The 24,660-nt window shown below is 44.2% G+C and overlaps 2 protein-coding genes across 3 annotated transcripts in view; both read right to left on the bottom strand.

The window, feature by feature from the left end:
- LOC125768032 (teneurin-m) overlaps positions 1-23,821 on the bottom strand; it is a 616,010-nt gene extending 592,189 nt beyond the window's left edge. The window contains exon 1 of the mRNA XM_049435139.1: positions 23,660-23,821. The gene's annotated coding sequence lies outside the window, so the exon portion shown is untranslated. The remainder of the gene's footprint in view (positions 1-23,659) is intronic.
- On the bottom strand, positions 305-19,713 carry LOC125768035 (ras association domain-containing protein 10). Of its 2 annotated transcripts, XM_049435157.1 has the most exons (5): positions 19,031-19,713; positions 16,562-17,562; positions 3,236-3,892; positions 2,203-2,495; positions 305-2,124 (listed from the first exon to the last, which is right to left on the bottom strand). In XM_049435157.1, the coding sequence occupies exons 3-5, from the start codon at positions 3,776-3,778 to the stop codon at positions 1,059-1,061; spliced, it is 1,902 nt and encodes a 633-aa protein (XP_049291114.1). In that variant the 5' UTR covers positions 3,779-3,892; positions 16,562-17,562; positions 19,031-19,713; the 3' UTR covers positions 305-1,058. The 2 variants fall into 2 exon arrangements, with proteins under 2 accessions (XP_049291114.1, XP_049291115.1); XM_049435158.1 differs by lacking the exon at positions 19,031-19,713 and having other exon boundaries at positions 16,562-17,689.
- Positions 23,822-24,660: the final 839 nt, after the last annotated feature.

Below are 24,660 nucleotides of genomic sequence, written 5' to 3'. Positions count from 1 at the left end.
GCAACGGCGACTTGGCAAAGGAAAGTTTTCTTCCACCAGTGCGGTGTGATTTACATGACAAATGTATGGTTGGGAAATTCTTTTTGTTTAGTAGAAATTGGTAAAAAAAGAAAACGGTCGAGGATTAAATCGTTTTCCGAATATCAATTGAAAAATGAAATACATAATGCTTTCAACATCAACATCAATTTAAACCGTAGCTGGTGCTAACGGTCTGTTCGCTTAACAACCAAGTGTGCGCCTAAATGTAGACAATTGAAAGTTAAAATGTTGATTGCTATATTCCAAGGGCAGAAGAAAACAATGCGATTTATTCAATTATCTTTATTTCTATCAAACAAGCCATTCCACTGAAGGTAAATTTGTATAAATATGGTATTGAACGTGCTTTTTTTGGTTAAGTTAATTGCTTTCATCTAACGACATTCACTCTATCTCCCTCTGTTGATTTTCATTACACTTCTGAAGTGTTCTTTCCGATTGCACCGAAGCGGCTAACATCCAGAAGATTTCTCAACCACTGTACTATTTACATCGATTTAGGTATTTTCTAACAAAAAGCTTTCTGTATGATAATGCATCATTTCGTGATCAACACTACTCGTAGTATCTTACCGAGGAAACAAACAAAAAATGCTTTGAAATCTTACCATTTGACTAGCCAGCAGGCCTGGTTACACCTGTTCTGGACGGTAGGAGCAAACATACCTGGTTCCTAAACATATATACGGCAGGATACACTACGCAATTTCACTTCAAAACTTCGCTCTCTACCATTTAACAACAACACACCATAAACAGTGGTCAGGATAAACTCGTGGGGAGGGGTATGAAAAAATATAAACGATCTCTACTCAGCTATCATTTGTTTCTTACTTGGTACTGGATTGTTAAACGATTTGTTTCGCGACTATGTGATGCAAAGCTTTCTTTGTCAACTCCTCTGCACTATCTACAACGCGATGCTAATTCTTCGGTTTCGTTTGATTTGGTTGCGAAAGTTGTTTTTTGAATATGATTTGTGTTTTTCTTTCTTTTGTATGTGTGCACGTGCCTGTCTACACGAGCGTTCCCATGTTGGCGAAATCCTCCGTAAGTGCTTTCACGCCTCCCTGACATTCTACGGAGGATACGGCCGAATGGAATAGTTGCTTCGGGCATACTTTATCGTCGATGTTTGTGTTGCAGTTTGTGCCCAAATTGTTGCTACACTGGATGAACTTGTTGATCTGATGCACGGAAATAGCATCCGGTGGTACCGACAGTGCGGCCATTCCACCCGGTGCCACGAGTGTTGGACGCTGGAAGTTTCTGGGCAGTGTGTTGCTCGCTATAACGATCTTGGCCGGTTCTCCGGGTCCTACCGGGACTGGAGCAGGTTTGGTTGGGATCTCAGCGATCGGATACAGGGGATAGCTATGAAGAGGTTTCCCTGGACCGTACGCCATCGGCAGATATGGTGGATGTGATACTTGAGAAATAATCATCGGTTGATGAGTATCTTGAACATCTCCCTGGCCTCGATCGACCCGCATAACTGGAGTAGGTTGAGAAAAGTCCATGATAACTTTCGCATCCGCCACCTGGTCCTCCTGGTGGTTTAACTCCTCCGTGAGACTCCGCAGTAGATCGTTTCTTTCCCGCAGCATCGCATCAGACTGACGCAGGCTTTCATCGATCATCTGCAGCTCGTGCGTATCCTGATCGATGGAGGTGTTGAGCTTTGCCAATGCTTCTTCCAGCTGTGTCTTTGCCTCATCTGGTGGATCTTCTAGCTGGTAGTGGCGTACCTTCTGGTACAGCTTAACGGCCGATTCTTCCTCACGCTGTATCTGTTTGTTCAGCGAAACGATCTTCTCGAGCAGTTTAATCTGTTCCTTTACCGATGCCTCTCCACCAGCCGTCGCATTAGTGTCCGAATCGTGCTCCGGTGCAAAGTCCATCTCGGGCGAGGCGGTTGTCGTTGCTTCCGAGGTGATACCGCTATCGATCGCATTCGGATCCGTTTCGGTCGCCTCCGTTAATCCCTTCAGGTACGTCTCCAGGAGATAGTTTTTACCGTGCTCACGCTCCCGCAATCGATGCCGCTCCTCCTCGATCATGTTGATCTGTAGCTCGCGATCGCTGCAATAGTGAATGGTATAATATTAGACATAAATCATCCTTACACCCGTTTTGGTTTGCCCCCTTTCGCATATTCACCGCAGCTTCGACAGCTGCTGCTGTATGATGTCACCCTGCTCAAGGATCAGCTTCATCAATCGTTCGATCGACGTTTTGGACGACTTTGGATGTATGGTTTGGCCGTGCGTCATCCAGGCGAAGGTCGACTTCTGGGCCCGGTGCCGCTTGCGACGCACTATTGCACTGTTGATGCTGCCCGTAGGACTTCCGCGACCACTGTCACGATCCCGCTCCACCGTACCATGTGTACCACCGGTGGCAGCACCGCCCGATCCATGGGAACCGTCGACACGGCGAAGAATAAATTTCACCTGCGGCGATAGACAGGGAAAAAGTGAGCGCATTAGTATCGCGCACAGCGATGGCGATTTGTTAGTCGATTGGCTAGCGCGAATGGTTCCACCGCTAGCCTTGAGATGTTCATCTAATGGAGCAGCTTGTCAATAAAATGGTTAACATTACGGATTTCGCCATTCTGTTTTTTTTTTCACTTGGCATACTAAACGCTCGATTGGTTGTGGCCGATGATTATCACTGAGCATTCATTGCTAAGCAAGCACTGAACTTCCATTTATGGCACATATGAAACAGATTTTATACTTTAGCTCAACACACAGGACAGTGGCTGGTACTGAATAGTTTACAACTTCTAGCAAAGTAATAGGATGTGATCTTTATGATTATTTCCATTTTTACCAGACAATTATATGAAGGATAATTAATTGATACTTTTATAGAGATGGATTTTAATGTTAGTAATAAAAAGGTAGCATTTATTAAAAATTATCGTTAATTATATTATCTTCAATAACATTAACTTGCTTTAAAAAGACCTTAACATTCAATGAATCCATCACGCACAATTTTCATTAGACAGTTTAGCAAAAGTCGACATAGTCGACATAGTTGACATGAAGTCACTTTAGTCACCCGTCATACTAATTTTTAAGTTATTTTAGACTTCAAAAATAATAGTTTAACTTCAGAGATCCAATATTGACGTATTCTTTAAGCGTTCGTTTTAAAATACCAATATACAATTTCTTCTTACCTCAGGTTGTGCTTTACCCCAAGCCGTCCAGATTTGCCAGATTTTCGTTCCATTATCTAGCACCTGCTCCACCTGCCGCCACCTTTCCGTGATACAGTAGTCCTTCACATCCGGCGTCGGAACTCCTGCGCCCTGCTCCTGCTGTACTAACACCTCGATCAGATCGCCACAGGTGGTGTCATCCGATACGCCCGATATCCATCGCTGCTCACCCTTGATCCACACCGGAATTTCATCCACCGAGAAATCACTCACCGTCCCGGTCGAGGACTCATTGCCATCACTCTGTACCGAACCACTGTCATCCTCATCGCTCCCATGCCGTTCTGGTTCGATCACATCTTGCTTCGCACGGCGCTGTAAACTAGCCTGTCCAATGGGTGATGGTCGGCTTGACTTGTGTGCACCAGGCGTCCAAGCCGTTGCCGAGGAGGAAGCGATCGCCGCCGAATGATGCCGTGGCCCACCCGTACCAGCGAGAATCTTTGGACGATGGTCCACCACTGCAACTGCTACGGAACCGCTTCCGCTGCTACCGTTCATGATTAAGCGATGTACTGCAACGACCACCCTGCGATCAGCATGATCCGTGCTCGATCAAACCATCCGTATCCGTTTGGTGTGTATGTGGTTTTTACTTTTGGTTCTTGCGCCAAGCTGGAAGTAGAAAAACGAAAACAAAACACCACGCACACGTTGAAATACAGCCACATGCAATAAGACAAATTGATCAATTTCTACAACCAGTTCGTGTAGATTATAGACTACGCAACCGGGACCCCCCTTTCAAAACAAGCGACTCACAGATATCGGTTTTCGATTTACAAAAAAACAGAGTGTCCGTCTGTGTTGAACAACAAAAGGAGGGAATTCTCTCTACAACCAGAACCTAACGTGATGATAATTGGCCAGGTTTCAAGTCCTGACCGAACCGAAGATTACCATCGACCGCTTATGCAACAGGTGCACAAAGGTCCACTTTTGAAGCAGGTCAACGGCGGCCAGAAAGCTTCCACAAAAAAAAACACAAATGCATTTGCTTTTGCAATCGATCGCAGGAAATCGATTCTTTCACCTCGTACGGTGCCGGACGACGTTCCCGCCCGTAACCTTTCCCTTTTTTTCTTACGCAGCTCTTACGCCGCAACGTTCTCTCGTTTGCTTTTGGAAACCGCGTTTGCGTCAGCGGAAATTATGTTGCGTGCGTTGATTGTAATTTGCCGTGCGAAGCGGGACGCGATATTATTAACTGCTTCCGAGCGCGGCTAAGATAAGGCCCCGAAATTGAACTCTCCCAGTAGCATGGGGACGGAACCTGTCTAACTAAATACGTTGTTTTTTCTCTCCTCACTCAGACATTCACTTTGAAGATCTCTATTCTTCGCAGTGGACCTTCGGTAAAATGTCACGGTACCAAAAGTTTAGCCATCTAAATTTGGTCTTTTTACATCGGCAAAGAAGTGATGAACTTGCGAGAGACAATCTCTATCGAACGCAAATATCTGCAACCTTTTTTTCCTTTTCTTTTGTAGACAGCATTCTAAGAAAAATGGCCATACCTATACCATTCCTGACGAACGGCCATTAAAACACAATTAGCATCCATACTTCACGCTAATGGAACTTTTTGCTACATTCCTTGCATTAGAGTTGCTCAATTGCACTTAAAAATAGAAACATGGTTCCACAAGTCCCACAAGTCCCCTTGGTACACTATACCCAGCGTACACCTGATCCGGTAATTGGAATAATCTCGACATCATACATCCCTCTGTACTGGTGATATACATTACATCTCTCTCTCTCTCTCTCTCCCTTCTCCCGTTTTCGCTATGAATTAGCTCCACATCTCCAAAGTCCTGACTGCAAGAATAGTATATCATATTCATTTGAATGCCAAAGCCTTCGCTCCCTTTTCGGTTTGCAATGATCTACATCCGGGAGTACGCGAGGACCAGTCGGTCACGACTTTTTCACGACTGCAGAACATTTTCACGCTCCACGACACGACCGATTCAGCTGGCTTCGGGAGAATAAACAAAAAAGAACGGTGCTTGAAAAGGGAGCAGTTCCCAGGCATTTAATTGCCGGTACTGTGAGGAACGGGTGGCTACCACGATGAGTACATGGCCATTGTACATGGTTGACGCGATGGATGCGTGTACACCGAACAAGCAGGTCAGCCTCTTCAAACACGGTTGTTTCGATACCGTTGCTACCAAGCAAGACACACACACCGTATGTCTTCTTTCGTGCGTACGAATGTCTAACTCCACCATCATCACCTCGGACCGGGTGATGGCTGTGAAGTTGTCGAAGAGTGAGAGATCCTCCTTCATCCACTAAAGTGTGCCTGTACACTTGACGCCTACCGACCTCGTTCAGAAGAGTCATCCAGTGTCGACTACCTTCGGCAACTACCTTTTTTCCTCCTCCCCGCCGGAGATCCGCCTCACGATTCAATCGATCGAGCGAATGGGAACGATGATCTTCAGCACCAAAACGCACACAATAGACTACCTGAGCGCCTAGTATCGGAAAAGGTCTCCCCGAGCACCGAATGCTGAAGGTGTCTTAATTATGTCACGGACTCTGATGGTACCGACACACACACATGCTGCTGCTTAGACACTCCACGAACCACCCGATAGCCATATCGCTTAGCGTTCAATTTGAATATATGAATACTAATTATGATTCTACCACCAACCACCAAGTTACAGACTCCGCCATTACCAATAGCAGTTCCGAAAGACAATCCATCGTCGAGATATGATTTGTGAACTGTTTTTTTTTCTCGAGCTTTTTCCAACCGAGCTTCGGGGCTGGCTCGTGATCTACTCAATCGATCTTGTCCGCACCTTTTTGCAAAAAAATAAAACCACACGTACCGCTCGTACACCGGGTCGTATGGCAAAGTATCTCCACCCGGGGGCCACGTGGCGGTTGCTGGTGATCGTGAAACACTTACAGCCCCGTTCAGTTTAACCGTCTAGCATTACCACCAGACATGGAGGTTGAAATACGATCGATCAACCGATTTCATATAAGGGATTCGTTAGCCACCTTTTTGCGGTGGTATTGGGCACACAGCTACACTCATCATCGTACCCCACCAACAAACATTCAAACAACCTGAACCTTCCAGTTTGTTTGCTGTTTGCGGGGGGTTTTGTTTTTGTTTTCTTTCCCCCAACTCCCCCCCGCCCTCCCCGGGCGGGTGTAAATGTTGCAAATCAAAAATATTCCTTCGTTTTCCAAGAAGACCTTTTCAGCGTGACGCCTTCGAAACGCATCGTTCGCGGGTTGTGCGAAAAAGCCACGAAATGGGATGTTTGGCGCCCCAGCACCGGTTGTAGTAGGGTTAAATGATATTTTGCAGGCCTTTGCGAAGTTGGGTAAATAATTGGAACCTCCGCATTCAATTACCTTATTATTGGGACCGTTTTGATGGGCGACCTTTAAGGGTGCCCAAAGATTTGTTTGGAGCACATTTAACTGCTCAGAATGAAGCTTGAAGAATGAAGAGCGAAGGGAAAAGGGAAAGAGAGAGAGGGTGTAAGATTTCAAAGCGGGTTTACATAGCGAAGAATCATAATGGACACATGGTCCCCTCCAGAAACAGTACGACAGCTAAGATGAACCTTGGACTTTTGGAGCGAGCAAAAGAGAGTTGAAGCGAGTACGTTTTGCAGTCACAAGCTTTAACGGGCTCAAATCCCAGCACATATTCACATCACACCTTTCTCGTTAGGGAACATATATATCTGTAAAATAACCGTGCCGTTAATAAAACAAAACACAAAAACCGCTACACCATTTCGCAAAACATTAATGACTCATAAAAACGGTAACCTTCTGGCCATCGTACGGCACAGAACGATCGCGTTACATTCCCTGCCGAAAAGCCCCAACCTGCTGCTGCCTAGGGGGGGTATGGAACATGTTCTGCTCAGCTTTAAGCTTCACCCAACATTGTTACACGTTCACGGTTGATCCACGGGTGACAGTAAATAAGAAAAGCAGGGGGGAAAAAACAAACTAACAATAAAAAAAAACATTCCACACCGAGGAACTCACCGTGAACGCCGGTGAAGGATTCCATCAGTGCGAGCAGCTACTTCCATGTTGGTACTGTTGCTTTTTTTTTGGTTCGGTACACAGTAGCATGAGAAATTCACACTGCACTCATCGGCCAAAAATCGTGATGTGATTTCATTATTGCCACCCGGCAATGAACCGAACGGTAGAACGCACCCGACTCTCAGAACATGCCATTTTTCTTCGTAACTTCACGGACGACGCCAACGAGGCACGATGGATGATGTCTGCACCATTGCTGGCTGAATGCGTTCGACCATCCATATTGCTTTTGGGCAAACGTTTCCCTTTTTTTCTGCCGTTCATATTTTACGAACGTTTAAACGCACACGTGTATAGATGCACCTTTCGAAGGGTGAATTGGAGAGAGTGGGAAAAAAGAATTTTCTCCAGATACGATAAAGCATGAAGGATGCGTTCCCGGTGCATGGTAGTAGTACGAGATGCTTCGAATGCTTTGCAAGTTGACGGGACCAAGTTATGGTCCTCTTGGCTTGGAAATCCCGCGAAACGCAAAACGTTGGCACCACGTTGCGTTTTGGGCTGATAAGTATGCGCACGCCGTTTACCGATCAAAAGCAAATTGATTGATTGTCATCACGTCTCACCGTGCCACACAGCCGAGCCCCTTCTTAAAGTTTGCAAACGCCAACGTTTCTTGCGCCTGATTCATGGAGAGTTTTTTCCCTTTTTTTGCCCCTTTCTTATTCGTCTTTAGATACGCAAAACGGCACGATCACCATATGGTACGGTTGCAAGTAAGAAGCATTAAATCTGGCAACCTTCCAAGGTGTTAGCATGTGCGTTTTGCAATGGTTTCACTGTAACGATTGCATACTGTTTTCCGGTCACTACAAGCCAGGAAGTGACGATATTTAGCAATTTCCTTTCCGTCTATTGGCTAGTGCTTCCTGTCGGCTGTGGCTGCAACGAATTCGAATGAACAAATGAAAGCTGCATGCATGATAGAAGGTCGGGTTTTTACTTACAATAATGATTTTAAAATCACAATTGTCTTGAGAGAGTGGGAGATGGGAAGCTATTTCCGAAAATAAATAATTTATTTATTTCACAAAAAAATGTCTCTTAAAGAGCACACAAGAAATAAAATTTTAAAACATATTTTTCAGTTATACCTCATAATATACGACCAGAAAATGAGTCCCACCAAAAAGAGTTTTATATATTTTACTCAAAGTGTTTAAATAAAATTACAGTTTTTTAGTTTGAAATTTATCTTTTTTTCTGTGGTTTAAACAAACAACTCTACATTATTTAATTTGACTTCAACTCTTCAAAATCATTCCACAATTACATCTTTGTACCATATGCCCATCTGCATATCAGAGAATACCTATAAAAGCATCAGATTTTTTAGCCTGCCGATTCAATTAAGCAATTTTTGGCTTCATAAGTACTCGCATTACAACCTTCAAACCCAACAGCAAGTAACCGAAGTAATTTAATAAAGAAACACACAAAAAAAACCTCCAAAAAATTCTATAACCCACCGCTTCTGTTTGTTCGCCATCCAGAACAAGTACAACTACTGGTGGCACCATTTTGTCGTTTCTCCTTCGCATTTACATGTTCGAGTGTGCTCATGTATCCTTCATCCGAATTGTGTGCTCTTTCTACAATCACCCCATATCCAACGCGCACAGGTGGTCCTTGAAATTTGAATACAGTCCCGCAACTACAACCAACCGAAACTTCGTTGCCGGAGCGTGATTTTGACAGCTTCAAGCAGCCAAGATTACGAACCATAGATTGACACTTCAATTCGGCATTTCAGCTTTCGGCAGCCAGATGACCTCACGTTTGAAGTGGACGCGGGGCTTTTGAGAATTAGGCTGGCGCTTAGACGACCGAACTACTGTACCGAAGATTAGGCACGAAGATTGAAACATTTTGTATCCTGTATGTGGTATAGTTGTGTTTTTCTTCTTTCAATAAATTTAGTCTCTAACCAAGCTGATTCAAGGACAACTTCGAATCGAGTTAGGTGTAATGAGTGCTGTACGATTAGTAGCAAATCACTGTTTCTTGAAAAGCTATTACAGCTGAACAGCAACAGGTGAACCAGCAATCAAGTCCTATCGAGACATAATACACAACCGGTGGGCAATTTGTAGCAAACTGGCATCTCTGTTCGCTAATGCTGCTAAACGGTCGATAACTTCAAGTCAAACTTAAACGCAATGCTAATCGCATCGCCCGCTAGTTCGTTTCCATTTGCACACGGCCAGAAGATCAGAGACTGCTGTCCGCCAGTAAACTGCCCAGGGTAACCTTGCCCCAGTGGATTGCGTGATGCCGCGTGATGCTTTCAAGATTGTTTTCTCCTATTTTTATCGTCGTGGTTTTTTTGCTTCCCTCTCGTGAACCATACCCTGCTAATAGATTTTTGCTTACCGATTTGACCGATACGCGTTCCACACGAGCGAACGATGTCTAAGGCGCTTTGGCTTCGTTACACCCGAGAGCCTTTCGGATGGAGGATATGCTGAAGACAAGCGAAATCCACACCGCCATAGTCTGTGCGTAGAGTGTGCGTATTGCAAAATAACCCATGAACCGATCGGTGGATAAATAAAAACAACCATCAATCCGTTTTGCCATACTCACGTGGGTAAATAGAAGAAGTAAAAAAACAAAACCTCCCCAACAAACAAACGTCATGCGCAGCTGGTTAAGCTTAATGCATATATTTTTAAGAAGGTAATGGAGCTACTCAGTAAATCTGGTCCGAGTATAATAAGTTGACGAAATTCATCATAAGAGAGGGGAAAAAAGAAAAACGATCATCAAAAGCAGTTTAACGGTATGTTGACATACGAGCAGTGAATTAATTTGCAAAATCTTCCAGAATCACCACAAAGCAAGAGGAAGTCAAACAAAAGTACAAATGAAAACGATGTTCAAACATTTGCTGGCGGTTGAGGATGCGCTTGAAGGACCACGAATGCGTACACCGTGAAAGGTCTGGGCCTTACTTTAACGGTTCGTTTTTGCTTCTTAGACATGCTGGGTATTGTGTATATGTAACACAATTGCTGGATCTAGCTGGAACATGGTCTAGGAACCTGTAAAATATAAGTCTGCCATCCAAAAGCGAACTTGGGTCCCGATCCCATCGCATAGAGTACGCATCCATCAGAGCGAAACTAATGAGAATCCACCTTAGCAGTGTTGCCAGCTAAAGGTTGTCCAGCCGTTAAACTTGCTTCCCTTTTTCTGTACCATAGATAAACCTTTCTGATGGTCGAGTTGCGAAAGTGGTGGAAATATTAATGAAATGACTAATCCTCACTCAGAAAACCGAGCGTTCCATTTCATATGGTACGCGTATGTTTCTCTCGCGGCACCAGGCCCTGAACGCCGTAATACATATTCATATACCAGATGTTATCATGCACCGGGATTAGCAACAGATTTTTGTTGCTTGTTTGCTTCACACATTTGTCGATTATTTATTCATCGATTCTAATGAGCTTAAACTGTGCGTCCGAAGAAATGCACACATTTCTTCCCCGATGTGCTAATTTTTTTCAACATTTATATGTATGTAATTGGACCAAGAAAAAAACTGTTATCTGGCGCGTCAGAAGCATATTGCTGCCATGACTTTGTTTAAAATTCTTCAGAAGAAATAAGCACAAACCACATTTGCGAAACGTTGTGCCCACCGGTGCAAACTATATTCCTTCAAAACCATCTAAGCCCTAAGGTTGATAGCACTACCGTGGAGGCCAGTTGGGCTGCTTTTATTTTCTGCTCACTGATCACGCACCACTTGCACCAGACCAGGTTGGATCGTTCCACTGATTTAATATTTCTCGCTGGTCTCCATCAAATCGGTTCAACCTGGCCACTTTTTTATCCCTCTCTCTCCATTTATTCAGCACGCGAGCGAAAGGGTGTGTATATCTTCACGTACGTGAGGAGTCCCAATCAGAGGCTAACGATCTCGCTGCCATAGTGGACGTGCAAACCACCAAACATTTATTTCCTCATCCTCCATTTTTAATACTGCACCATAGAGTTTAGCCATGGGGAACGCTCCTTAACCATCGAGAGTGCAAAGTCTTTCTCAATTCCGTTGCGCTTCGTTGAAAGGCAAGAAACAAAGACCTCAACAGAGACACATTTCGGTGAACTACCGTTTGGTACAGTGGAGACCTACTACCTGCTGAAGGTAAGAAATCTTTTTTATTTGCAACTCAAATGCCTGTTAGACGAGCAGCTACGAGCAAGAGGTCACAAGTTCCTCTTTTGTGGAGTAATTATACGACATCGTCCAAGTTGTGACAAGTGTTCTTGGGGACTGACCCCGAAACTAGTTACCAGGAATGTGGACCAGTCGAGGACCACCTAAAACTCCCTCCTCCAAAATAGCTGCCTAACAATTGCTGACGACCGAGCAAGGGGACGACCGATACGGGAAGCTCATTAGTCGTACCTGAAGAGAAAAAAACCTGTCGGCAATACCGGGTCACACACCCGGTGGGTTTTGCTCTAACGTCTAACGGACTTAATTGTCTGGTTTGAGGGTCTCACTATCTGATCTGGCTCGGTTGCGATAAAAGAGTCAAGGCTCTGGTAGGACATGCTGGCAAAACCGCATATCAACAGGGTAAAAGGTTCATAATTCATTACTGATATGTCAATCGACATCAATTAAGCAATATGTCCCGGGTAATGTTCCGGAGTCGTTTGTAGCAAGCTTGAAAGGTGGCTTTTTTCAAAAACCCGTTCGGTGGTAGAAAGTTATCTTCTTCACGAGTGGGTAAACCCGGTTTACTAACCATTTAGGAAACGAGTGTAAGTATTAAACATTTATACACACTTTACTTTTTTGAAGTTACTTATCCTTAAGACTTAAAAGATCATATTATCTAACGAACTCGCACGGCTCTCACACTATATAATTAATTCATTTAGTGCAATAAAACATTGAATTAGGTGCAATTATCTTGCACACAACAAACTGCTCCAACAGTGCTCTTCGATGTAAATGTACCCGTGGTTCGATTAAAAATGGGTGCCGCATAATGTCAACCCGCCCGTTTGCAGCAAAGCCAATCACAATCCTACCAAGATGCCGACGCGTACCAAACGCTACTGCATTAATCAAGCGAGTATGCGCCTCGTCTCAGTTCGCACAGATTCCATTCCCCATTCCGTCTTGGGTATAACACAACATACAACGCCAAGACACAAAGAGTCCTCCGATGGCAAATACACATACACCGAGGACTGCATTTTGCACTTTCATAAATCACAATTATTAATCCTCGCAGCGTTCAAGCGGGCGTGCGACAGTACGCCCGCGAAGGCGTTATAACGCGTGAGACGCCTAGACAATAAACGCCCAATTCTGCGAACGAATTTCGTAAAAAGGCAGTAGATTGGAGCTGAAGGTGAGTTTTTTTGCTCTCTAGAAGAAGGCGTCCCTGTATCAAACACCCAAATGAGAAGCGATCGAGGTTACGTTTTGTGGCGTTTGCATATTTGTTTTCTTGAGTTCTTTATTTCTGATGGGTTTTCTCGGGCATTCTCGCACACTACGGAGGCGACGGATATCCGCCGTAAGCGATCCGTTTGTTTGGTGGTGGTCGTGGCTTTATCAACCACCCCAAAAACAAAACCTTGCCCATACTTCAACTCCACTTATTATTCGAGCGGAAATTTCGCTCCTAGGCTCACACAGGTGGGCCACGAACGTTTTAACGGGAATATAAGCGGGAAGCTTCACCTCCCGGCGAAGTCTGATAGCGAAGACGCACTCGTTAATGGAGGGCCCGAAATGATATGCAGAACCCGTACGTACACGTATGCCGACGCAAGGAACGCTACGGTTTGATGGTTCAATAAAACTGGAAGTGGAAAAGCAACCGGGTGGAACCGCGCACCGAACCTGGGGTGGGTTTTTTTTTGTGAAAAGAATGCACAGTTTGTTTCGCATCACAGAAACGCAACACAAGAACACACGGGTTTTCGTTGTTATTGCTGCTTACCTGTCGGACACCTCTAATGGATGGGTGATAGGTGCTAGGTTCCTCCAGAAACATTGGAACACTTCCTTCCGACTAGAAAGGGGAATGACTTCTAACGGAATGTCTTGTGATTGGGATGGTGTTTTACATGTATGAAGGTTTTTTCTTTTTTGGGGAGGTAAACAACACATCACCAGAAGTCATTCAAATGTCATCAAAATGGGACAACAACTCTTCAAATTTCTTCAACCGAAAGATCCGCTTACATCGATCATTCACGCAACCATCTCGCTTGGGATCGTTAAGCGTTTTAGAGAGATGTTTTAACCTTAAGAAGGATGTGAATGTCGAGATGGCCATCTTCCAAAAAACATGAAGATTACTTCATCGTTACATTGCGAAAGGGGCAGGGGTAAAACATTCAAAAGGCGTTATCAAACCAATCAAACGCATGCAAGATGCGAAATTTATCGACCGAAAAGTCGCACCAACGATAATAAAAAAAAAACGGCATCTGACCTACGGCCTCTCAACGATTCGTGTGTTTCACTTTGGAACAAGGGAAAACTTTAACTGACCGGCGATGGCAAAAAACACCCCAACATTCGGCAGCAAAAGTGCAACGGAAGAAGCAGCAGCAGCACCGTACCGTATCCCGAACTAGGCCATATCATAATGGTGGTAATGAAATCGTAATTTAGACAACCGTTTTTTTGTTTGTTGTTTTCTGCCTCAGCTTCCACTGCTTCCTTTGCCAAAAAAAATGTGTGTATATATGGCCACGGGTTGGTATGTGGTCAGTGGTTTTCTTTTCAAAATTTCGTTTTCCCTCCCGCACACACGCATCGTGTTTTAGTGTTTTTTTTTTGTCTTAACGTTTACCCGGACCGAAGTACGGCAGAGAGACATGTTGCACATTTCGCCGTAATGGTTCACTCCGTATCACGCACAAAACCTTTCACGGAAGAATGACGAACCAAATGAAAAAAAACACACACACCTCCCCTGCCAGAGAAATGAATCATTGGCCACCGGCCGTTTGTGTGTGTGTGTGTGAGGAGGGTCAAAGAAAGTTGGACATGCAAAAAAAAAGGAATGGTTGAACGCGATTTTCGTTGTGTGTTTTTTTTTGTAATGTTCATCTCACTTTAAGACGAACGCTGAAGAGAAAGAAATTGTGCGAACTGCAACATAACCCGGCATCAATCTTCATCTTCTGCTTACGAGGTCACAAGGCCACAGATTCATGTTTTTATCACTGCAGGACTATGTCACAGGAGAAGGAGGAAACAAAAAAAAACAAAAACGTAACTGTCTTAAAAGTGCTTATTTAAAGGGGTCCAGCAAGACCCTCCTCATTGCGAGTGCCGCATTGGGAAAGGAAATGAAGTTCTTTACAGAACGGCGAACCGAGAGAAGAAGGAAAGGTGGGAGCACAGAAGACAGGATTCAAGAGGGAGTGGGAGTGAGGGAAATGAAAAATGGCTCCATAATCATTAAACACCTGCTCGGGAAAAGCGGTACCGCGTGTCTATCATCAGACCTACAACAAGATCACGCCACGTATCGCGATCGTATCGATTTGGTCGAAAGCCACCGAAACCAAAAGCGGAAACCATCCCTTTTTGCACCAAGCCCATTATTTGCATGTATTATGGCCAGTTGCCTGCCAGCTACTCTTACTCTCTCTCTCTCTCTCTCTCTCTCTCTCTCTCTCTCTCTCTCTCTCACTCACCAGGAGTAGCAAAAACAGAAAAATCCCGCATCGGCATCAAGATCAGGATAAAAGATTGCAATCGCGCTATAAGCGACGAACCCCACCGGCGACCACCGGCTCAATGCGCTGATTAGTAACAGCTTGACAATCTCGGCCAAGCAGCGAGGTGGAACGTCCCGTTCGATTGCACGGCATCTCCCAAACGGACCGCGTAATCATGTCCGATTGATCATCGCACCTATTGGTGTGTCTCCAGCATCGATCGTTCTAGTTGCTGGAGGTATCAATTATGCTTCACCTGTTTGCACGCACCGCAATCGCACAATAAAGAGGGAACGCTTTGCGTGTGCGTATAACACATTCACACTTCTTACGCTCTCTTGCTCTCCACTGAACGGTGCCCCACCGAAACGGTCTGGTAATATTTCATGTTGGAATATATGTCGCCACATCAAACAGTACTTCATGTGGGCTACGAAAGACATGTGGTTGGAATCTTTCCATTTTTTTTGCTTCTGTTGCTCACATGAAGCTCGGTTTACTTGTGCACTAAAGGCCTGAGGCCCAGTTAGGGCTCAGGAACTCAGTGTGTCATGCGGTCGTATGTGACTTGTGGCAAAGCATTTTTTTTTCACTTCTTTCCCTTTCCCTTTCGGCGATCGCAAACGCCGGCAGTAGTGTTACGCCAGACCCCGCACCTGGGTGCGCCACACGAGGCAAAGATTTTTGCGCAACATCACAACCCAATACCGATTCCTTCGGGGCTTAAGCTTTTTATATATTGTGTCTGTTTTTTTCCCCCTCTTCTACCTTATATCGTTGTTTTCATGCTTGTTGGACATATTTTTTCCCCCCTCGCGCTGTGCTCTAGGTCTTGCACAGTTCTGTTTTTCTCTCAATTGCCCCCACAGGAAACATCAACTATCACCGCAAAATAAAAAAAAAAACCAGCAACTCCAGTCTAAAATACGCAACGTAGTGGCTGTCATTATTCTATACTTATTTGTTTTACTACATTCCTTCTTCCTTTTTCGGCGCTGAAGCTGGTACATTAACATTCAGTTTCCATTTCGTTCGACACTGTCCTTCAACCGGTCTCGGATTATTACGAATTCGAATTCAGAGCAAGCAGCTTCTTCCATTCCATTTCACCTAGAGTTTTCTTCCCCTCCCATGTGTCTCTTTGCGCGCCAAAAACCAGTCGAAACGCATAAATATCAGAATCAATTAACTAAAGAGCGATCGATTCGATACGGAGTTTCGATCGTGCCTCGTTCCATTCCAATGTGCGGCACACGTGAGAGTGGATCAAATGCGCTCGTACGAAAATTCATTGTGAACCGTTTTTTTTAAAAACACACAAAAACATAAAGATCTAGGTGTAAAATGAATGGAAAAAGTCCATCGCTTCATTTGAGTCGATGCAGGGGGTGAGAAGCAAGTGTGAAAGTTGACTAATTTTTGTTTTTTTTTACATCCATAGCTGACCAAGATTTTTGTGTTGTTTACCTTTTTCCTGCTGCTCTCCGCGTTGCACTCTTTCACTCTCGGTCACTTGTCGCTTTTTTGGAACGGGATGGTTAATTTATGATCAGCTTCTACCACCACGCAACAGCGCTAATGATGATGCGCTGTGAAGAAGTGTGAAGGTTCGGATCACTTTCCGCGGTGCAGCTTGGAAACATTTAAACACTTCAAATTATGTGTTCGATCGCTCGGGCGTCGAATTTTAACAATGGAGAACATACGCAGATGGACAGGAGAAAGACGAAAAAAACACTTTTATACACACACACACACAAACACACTTTCACGCAAGTAAAGGCACTGTTTTAAACCAATCGGTTATGTTTGCGGAACTCCAACAAAAAAACACACACGCCACACGGCACACAACACCGTTCAGAGCACTACCGAAATGCGAGATGATTGATGACGTCGAGGTCGCCGAATCAAAGATGCAGCGGAGCTTGCTGGTTGTGAAGATGGTCACACCGTTGCCGGACAATAATGATGATGAGGCGAAATTTTTTAATTACTTAATTCCCATAAGTCACGGAAGCGATCCGTTCAGAATGAGGCACGATACGAAGGACTCCGCAGTACGACACTACGCACTACCGCGGGCAACGAGCCAGTGCATGTAAATTAAAGCACCCGCACCTTATTATTATGTTTGGTTGTATTTTTTTCCTCCCCCCCCGGCGCAGTTGGTACACTTTCGATCTACTGCGCCTCACCGATCCTCCTCGTTAAGCACGAGCAGTGGTATGGGTCACCTAAGAAGCATTGAAGTTACTTTTTGAAGCAAGTAAAATTATAATGATGATGATGATATCACCGGACGTCTCGTATGGTTTGTAATGGTTGAACGAGTATGCTTTCCACTCGTCACTAGGTTTTACTGCCAACTTCACTGTACACTGTTACAACACACCGACGTAAGTTTGTAGTAGGGTTCGTCGCTACACACGCCTTACAAATCACTTGATGGAAGGAAATATTTCAAACTGCAGATTAAAACACAAGAAAGCAAAAAAAAACAAATTAAACTTTAAAATAATTTTCTTCTAAAACCCTATTTTGACCTCAATCAAAAGACACTTTTTTTCCAGGCGACACAGTTTTCAGGGACCTCTCCCTGACAGGAAAACGCTCCTCCCCCCAAAAAAAAAGGGCGCTTAAAAATTATATTTGATTCACTGTGGTTCACGCTTACTTTTTCTTCCCGCACCCGCAACATTCAATGGGCAATTACGGTTCGGTGTGAAGCAAAGATCTATTTATTTTTCATCACTTTCTACACTCCCGATAATATCATAAATTGCGAGTGCCCTCTTTCTACACGCAGTAGTTCTCAAAATTTATTTTTATGTTGTTTTGTGTTTTTCCCCCTCGCTCGGTTTCGGAAAAGAGGCTAAATTGCTTGTCCAATGACACCAGCCATTAATGGACGTCTTCCGTCAAAGGGCGATTGTTTTCACGTCAACATCGTCAACCCGTCCCTTAGCTGGACGCGATTCCGATCCACAGCCGGGTCATACTTCCGACAGCCGGGATCGCTTCCGACGATGCGCTCGCTTCATTCACCTACGCTCGATCCGCAATAGCGTGTAAGCGGCGCATCGACAAACCCGATTCAGAACAGGAAAAGCTACGCGTGAACATAAATGGAAGCAACACTGCCATCGATGGAGGTGCTTCAAAACACACCGTTTTCACACCGTTAAATTTGAATAATACCACCTCCGTGGTTAGGACTTGATCAAAAAACTAAAAACCGAAACTAGAAACACGTATACAGCAACCAAAACCACCTTTTTATTTGATGGAAGATGCTGAAGGAAGCAAAAACACCAACACAAAAACCAGAAGAAATAAAATCTAAAACAATAACAGAACGCGTTGCATAGCACGCTGAGCAAACAAGATCTTGAACGATCGTGGACGATCTTACTGCTTAGAGGATTTGTTGCTTTCCGCTGGAATTTGTTCCGTATTTCTTGAGTTGGAATCTGTGTTTTTTCTTCTTCTTAGATTTCCAGCTTAAAATCGGTACAATAGACAAGCACTTGGGCCACGAATACAGAATACGAAGAGTCACTTGTTTTGAAAAACGGTCTTGTTCACTTTTTGTGCAGGTGTTGTTTTACTTTTCCTTCCCCCGGCGATCACATCGACTTTGCCAATGCGCTTAAAACTTTAAAAACCCCCATCAACAAAGTCACTTTCAACGAACTTCACTCATGGGCACACAAGCACATGGGTTGCCGTGTTGTGGAATTGTTCTCATTCCCCTTTTTGGACTACCGACGAATACAAGCCGATGAATCACACTTGAAACAATTCAAAACGGCTTGGGGAAAATGGTTACACATTCTTGCTGACTTCACGATCAACGATGCGTTGGAACAGGTGTTTCTTTTTCTTCTGAGGGAATTCGAAAAAAAAAGACGCGAAACAAAACTAAAAACAAACCAATAACAGTCACACAACACCACGAAAAATGTGCTCCACACAAAAACCGAACGACCACAACGTAACGACAAGCAACGAACCCGCGTCCGTTACGCTACAGCTTAAACCCTTCATTGATCGTACACGCGTTCGCGCGGTTTATGCGGACCCTGTTGATCACGCTCAGGTGAGTGCTACCAGGGCACTCACTCTCTCATTTTATTATTTTCTGACATTCTTCGCGGGAGTAGACTTTTGGCTCTCTGTTTTGTATTTTATGTACCTTTCCTGCACACTTTAAGAGTTGCTCTTGACCATGTCTTGTCTGGGAACGTGCATGGAACGGATAATTTATGCCCACCGTATCTCATTCTCTCTAGCTACCCTTTTAAGCATCGAGTGGTGAGGGCTTAGAAAAAAAAACCACACACAAAAAAAAACGTTAGACATTAGATTCCATATTAACATCAGCTCCCGAGATAAGTATTGTAACACCGAAAGGGACTATTTAAAGGCTAGACCGCATTATCGCGTTGTAACGGCAGGGTGGATAATGGTGGATAAATCTACATTTTTTTTTACTTTTCCTTCTACAGATGAACGATAGATAAGGTAAACCTATTTAAATGAACCCTTTTTAAATGCAGTCTCTCTTTCTCTCGGAAAGGAAACTGCATTACAACAATGGACAGTAAAGCTTTGTTTAATTGACTGTTTAATTGACGAAAAGATTACCAGCCGAAGAAAAGGAACGGTGAAAGCATACTTTTAAAATTTTCCTCACATCACTTAATCAATCATTCAGTTTTCCTTCATTCGCTGAACAAATGACGAAAATCATACCCACCCTGTCACCGGCACAAGGTTGATCGTTAATCGATCGCCGTACGGTTACCCGGTGTTAACGCAATTTGGTGCGCCGAACGAAAAAAAAGTCGCAGAACCGAAAACAGGCCGGGTTTAATCGAAAAAAAAGCAAAACAAAATTGTCGTTGCATCGAAATTCCATTAGTGTCGCCAAATCAGGGTCGCCGACAGGGTGAATTGGTGGCATGAATGAAAGTGAGCCATCTCCAATTTGCGGGATGCCGGATGATATTTCCCATTCCAAGCGGTGCTAAATTTTGGGGCCGCGGGTAGAAAGGTTTACAACAAAATCACTACCATCAAGGTGAAAATAAAACGCGACAAATCTAATTTACTGACGCCTCATCTTCGATTGGGTCACGCTCCGGATGGATAGCCAAGCCTGAACCTTGTGAATGGAGGGGTTTTTTTGTTTTTTTTTTTGGGAGCAAAAATCAACCAACTGAAGGTGGCTCGCGTACCACATGGTGCGTAGCTATGATACGAGTGGTTGCATACAAACTATCACCGAGCGTACAGTGTGCATTCATGAAAAGGGGGAGAGAAAAAAACAAACTAGCTAACTCGTAGCACCGCTCAAACAGCGCCAGACGGTGGCGGCACAATGCACCCCATAGTCAAAAGGGAACAATGTGCGAACATCGATCGCTTAGTCGTACGGATCACGGTGGGCAACGAAACGGGACAGTGGAAAACGGTGCGCTAGAAACTGTCCCGCTGCACGATCGCAGCACGTTGCAACGAACGCCTCAAGGGAAGCAACACAATCAAAAGACTTGTGACGCTAAGCGACGAACCCAGCGAGAAAGGATTGCCGAGTGGCCAACCACTCTGCAGGCAAGCCAAGACGGTTTTTGACCGTAAACTCTCACTCCAACACCCGTCTAGGCAGTCGTGCTACACACAGATGAAATGGCCTCTTTATGCCGTGGCCCTCACGGCCTCCTCTCCCCGCCGTGCCGTACCCGACTGTTCGAGCCCGATCGATCACCATCGGTTTTTGTTCGCGCGAGCGCCAACGAAAAATAAACGCTGGTCTATAAAGCACGTTATTATTGTTATTACTTAAAAGCATCACGGTCTGCTTAAAATGTTAACTTGCCTGGCATTGGAACCGCTCCATCCACACTTGCTCACAAAACGGAAAAGAACGGTTCGCTCTTCATTTTGGACCATCCTTATGCAGTGAGGTGCAGCTAACACCGGTGCAGCAAAACACTGACTAATAAGACAACTTGCCATCCAATGCTACGAGCGTACTGATGACGCCTCCCACCGGACTGTGTGTGTGTGTTTTTTGTTTCTTTCCTTCCACCAGGATGACCAGGGAGACCACTTGAAATGAATGAATTACGGTGCAACGGTGCCGTTTATTTTTCCTTCCATGGCACTGTTTGAAGTGTTGGGCACTCGTGCAGTGAGAGTTTAGGGTGACTTACGGTTAAAAAAAATAGTAAGAATATTACTGTAAGCTGCCACGATGCTGGCCGGTGGCGCTGATTGAAAATGCGAACCAATCTCATGATCGACCGCATTGACTTTTGGCGCGAGAAACGCGCGTGCGCAAGAGACCAACATCACACTCCCGTCATGGCTGAAGGCGATCGATGCACCCATGCACGGATCGGATTTCATTAGCGAGCGATAGGGCGGTCTGGCGTTGGTCCGTTAGAAATAAACAGCATTCGAAAGAAGGGGTTTTTTTCGAACGGTTTACGACTGTTGTAACTTTTATGATTTCGAATACAATGATACATAATTACGAGTAAAAATCATAATCATGCTCACTTGTAAAATCAAAAAAAGGTATCAAAAGAGAAAAGAATTAAGAAAGTAACATACAATTTTTTATTCGTTCTAAGTTATTTAAAAAAATGAAGTGAAATTTACTTTGTATTAAATAAATAATGAATATCTAATTAATATTAAATATCACTCACCTGCATTGCTGAACCACGGAGTCAGGTGAACCGTTCATCTGTAATATATTTTCCTTATCGAACATTTTCATCCGTCCAGTTACAGTACCAACATTACCCTCGGCTTTCCAAATGTCAGATAACATTCATACGATGCCAGACGCCTACCCTAAAGGGGGAAACTAAAACTAAACGTACCTTTAACAAAAGCCACATTAGCTACCATACCCTGCTGCATGGTGCGAGAACTAGTTCAACCGATTCCCTGTTTGCCTGTTTATTTCTCTTCCGTTTTTGTTCATTTTTAACCAGTTCTATGCTGCTCGCCCTTTCCCTTGATAAAACACTCCCCGTACCACATACAAATGGTCACCCACGACGAGGGTTAAACACAGAGGGGGCAAATCAACCTAGAGATGCATTTCGAACCCGACAAACCGCGACACATGTTTGACCAGCCCTGTTGACCTTCTCCATTTGCTTGTTTTGCGTTGTTCTTTCTCTATCCCGATCCTTTCCAGTTTATGTCACAGTGGTTTTTCTTTTTCCTTCTCTACTCTATCCCAGGAAGGTTTATGGTGCACATTGTGGAAGGAATGTTTTCCCCTTTTTTTCGAAATTCCAGCAGGTCAATTCCAACCCCGCTTTACTGAGCCATACTTCCGGTTCCCATGGGTTACAGGCTGGAAAGCTATGGGCGATGATGACTGCATCCGCAACAAGGTTTCCTAAACAAAACGGCTACCAAAAACTGCACAATGCTAGCTGACATCCATCGATGCTGCTGCCGGGAACATTTTCATTACGGTAACCGTGAGGACAAAGTTGCACACTTTGCAATGACAAACAATTATGACGATGCGCAGCAGATAGTGCGCATACCACACTCGGCAACTCGGTGTCTACTATTATGGGCACCAATTCACCATTCAGGTCCCATTCAGACCACTTCATAAAGCAGTATGCCTGACCTTCCCGTGCAAGACGTTCTGGCATAGAAAAACCGTAAAACAAGAACTTCCACAAGATTACCATTTACACCAAGTCGATCGGTTCGATCGGTATGTAGAATGGTACAAAGCAGTCAAACTGTCTTCGTTTTTTTTTTTACTACCGGGAACTTCCAACAACCCGTTTCCTACAGCAACAGGGTACAGAATTGAGCACAAAATAATTAACAGCCACATTTCGTTGGCGACAAAGAAGTTCGTAAAGTTGATGGACTGGTTTTGAAAGAATGGAATTGAAAAAAAATGCCTGGTAAGTGCTTCAACTATACTTTTATTTCACTGTTTTTTTATTCTCTTTTAGAACAAAATTAGTTATGGGTGACTTATGGTGAATGCAATAAAAAGATCTACGAAAAAAAACACACAAAACGAAGAATAAAAAAAACATTTTTATGGAATATCACATTGACCATAGGGTTCGTCGCTTGACACGGTGCCGAAATCTTTTGAAAGTGAAATAAAAAAGCCAAAGCACTAAAAAAACGTACTGGCTTTATGAAAGTTACGTGTGATGGGTTCGCACATATTTATGACTTTTTGCACGCTTCTTTCCGAACAACACAGCACGTCTTGCGATGAGAAGGATTCTTCGGTAACGTCGTTCGTCGCGGTAACGTATAGCCGCGTGGCAAAGGTGACAGACCTCCGTCAAACAAATCACACGGATTAAACACATGACACGCGCGAAGGGTGACAGTACTGTGGCAGACCCGGCTCGACCCCGGCGAGAGGGGGAGGAAGATTCGTTTTTACAAATCCAGACAAATTTGACAGACAATCAAAATAACGCCAAAAAAAGGAAAAGATATTTTTTGAAGAAACATGCAAAAAAAGGACTAAAAATACGGACTTACGATCTTCACATGATGTGTTCAGGAACATGTCCGAACCCCTCCGTTGATTATGGACAGACTGTTAACCTTTTTGCTTGCACAACTGCACAACTCACTTTCACGGAGGTTGCATCCTAACGGATCGCCGAGCACTTTGGAGGAGTGTTTCTCGCGTGCGCCGCCGTAGCGCTCGGCAATACACCGGTCCCGTGCGGCCGGACACCTCGTCCAATGACTCTTATACACAGCACCATAAATGTAACTTTACCGGAGGCTGGTCACAGTCATGTCTCGTGGCATTCGGATTCCAGTTCCATTGCGCCTGCCCCGGTGACTCCACTGCATCACAATGAGTCTGTGAGGTGAAAATAGAGAAACACAGTAGCAAACTATTAAAATAAATTTTGAGAAAGAAAAAAATCACACAGCATGATACTTCACGCACAAAGATGATACATCATCACAACACTTCATCTCATCTGCGAGATGTTCGGAAACGAAAGACGCGCACTAAAAGAAAGTCGTTTCGTACATGGATTTAAATAATTTGCAGAAAAAAAACCCTTTCCACCCCTTTCTTAGCCAGTGAACACAAATCGCTAAATAAAAAAACAGAAAGAAATCACTTATTAAACATGGGTAAAACGACAATCGCAATTCATTCAGCCGGCGCAATCCAAGCGACGAGTTTCCCAATGAAGATGATCACATTCACGAACGCGTTTGTAATGGATCGGTTTGTTTTTCTCCACACCTTTACTACTTTCCTCCCAACCATTTCACTACATTGCACTACTCGTTTAATTGATTTTCTTGTTCGTTTGGTTTGTCGCCTGTCTTACAGTGTGCGATTGACATCAAGGTGCGGACGATTTCTATTCGGACCCATCTATCGGTTCGACCAACTAATCGAGCTGATCGACCGATCGATCCATAAATCAAACTGCAGTAAACGAACGGTCTTTTTTTTGGGGGGAAGGTGATGTATTGGTACGGCTGCTCGATCTCGATCGGAGATCAAA

This window comes from Anopheles funestus, chromosome 3RL (assembly GCF_943734845.2).
Source record: "Anopheles funestus chromosome 3RL, idAnoFuneDA-416_04, whole genome shotgun sequence".
Classification (NCBI taxonomy): Eukaryota; Metazoa; Arthropoda; class Insecta; order Diptera; family Culicidae; genus Anopheles; species Anopheles funestus.
Note: the sequence above shows the minus strand (reverse complement) of the source record. Positions and strands in the feature narration are given on the sequence as shown.

Excerpts from the sequence above, each read along its gene's own strand:
- LOC125768035 (XM_049435157.1), bottom strand. The coding sequence starts at position 3,778 with ATGAACGGTAGCAGCGGAAGCGGTTCCGTAGCAGTTGCAGTGGTGGAC. Across the intron at positions 2,496-3,235 it reads GGGGTAAAGCACAACCTGAG|GTGAAATTTATTCTTCGCCG; the intron begins GTAAGAAGAAAT and ends CTATCGCCGCAG. Across the intron at positions 2,125-2,202 it reads CAGCAGCTGTCGAAGCTGCG|CGATCGCGAGCTACAGATCA; the intron begins GTGAATATGCGA and ends TCACTATTGCAG.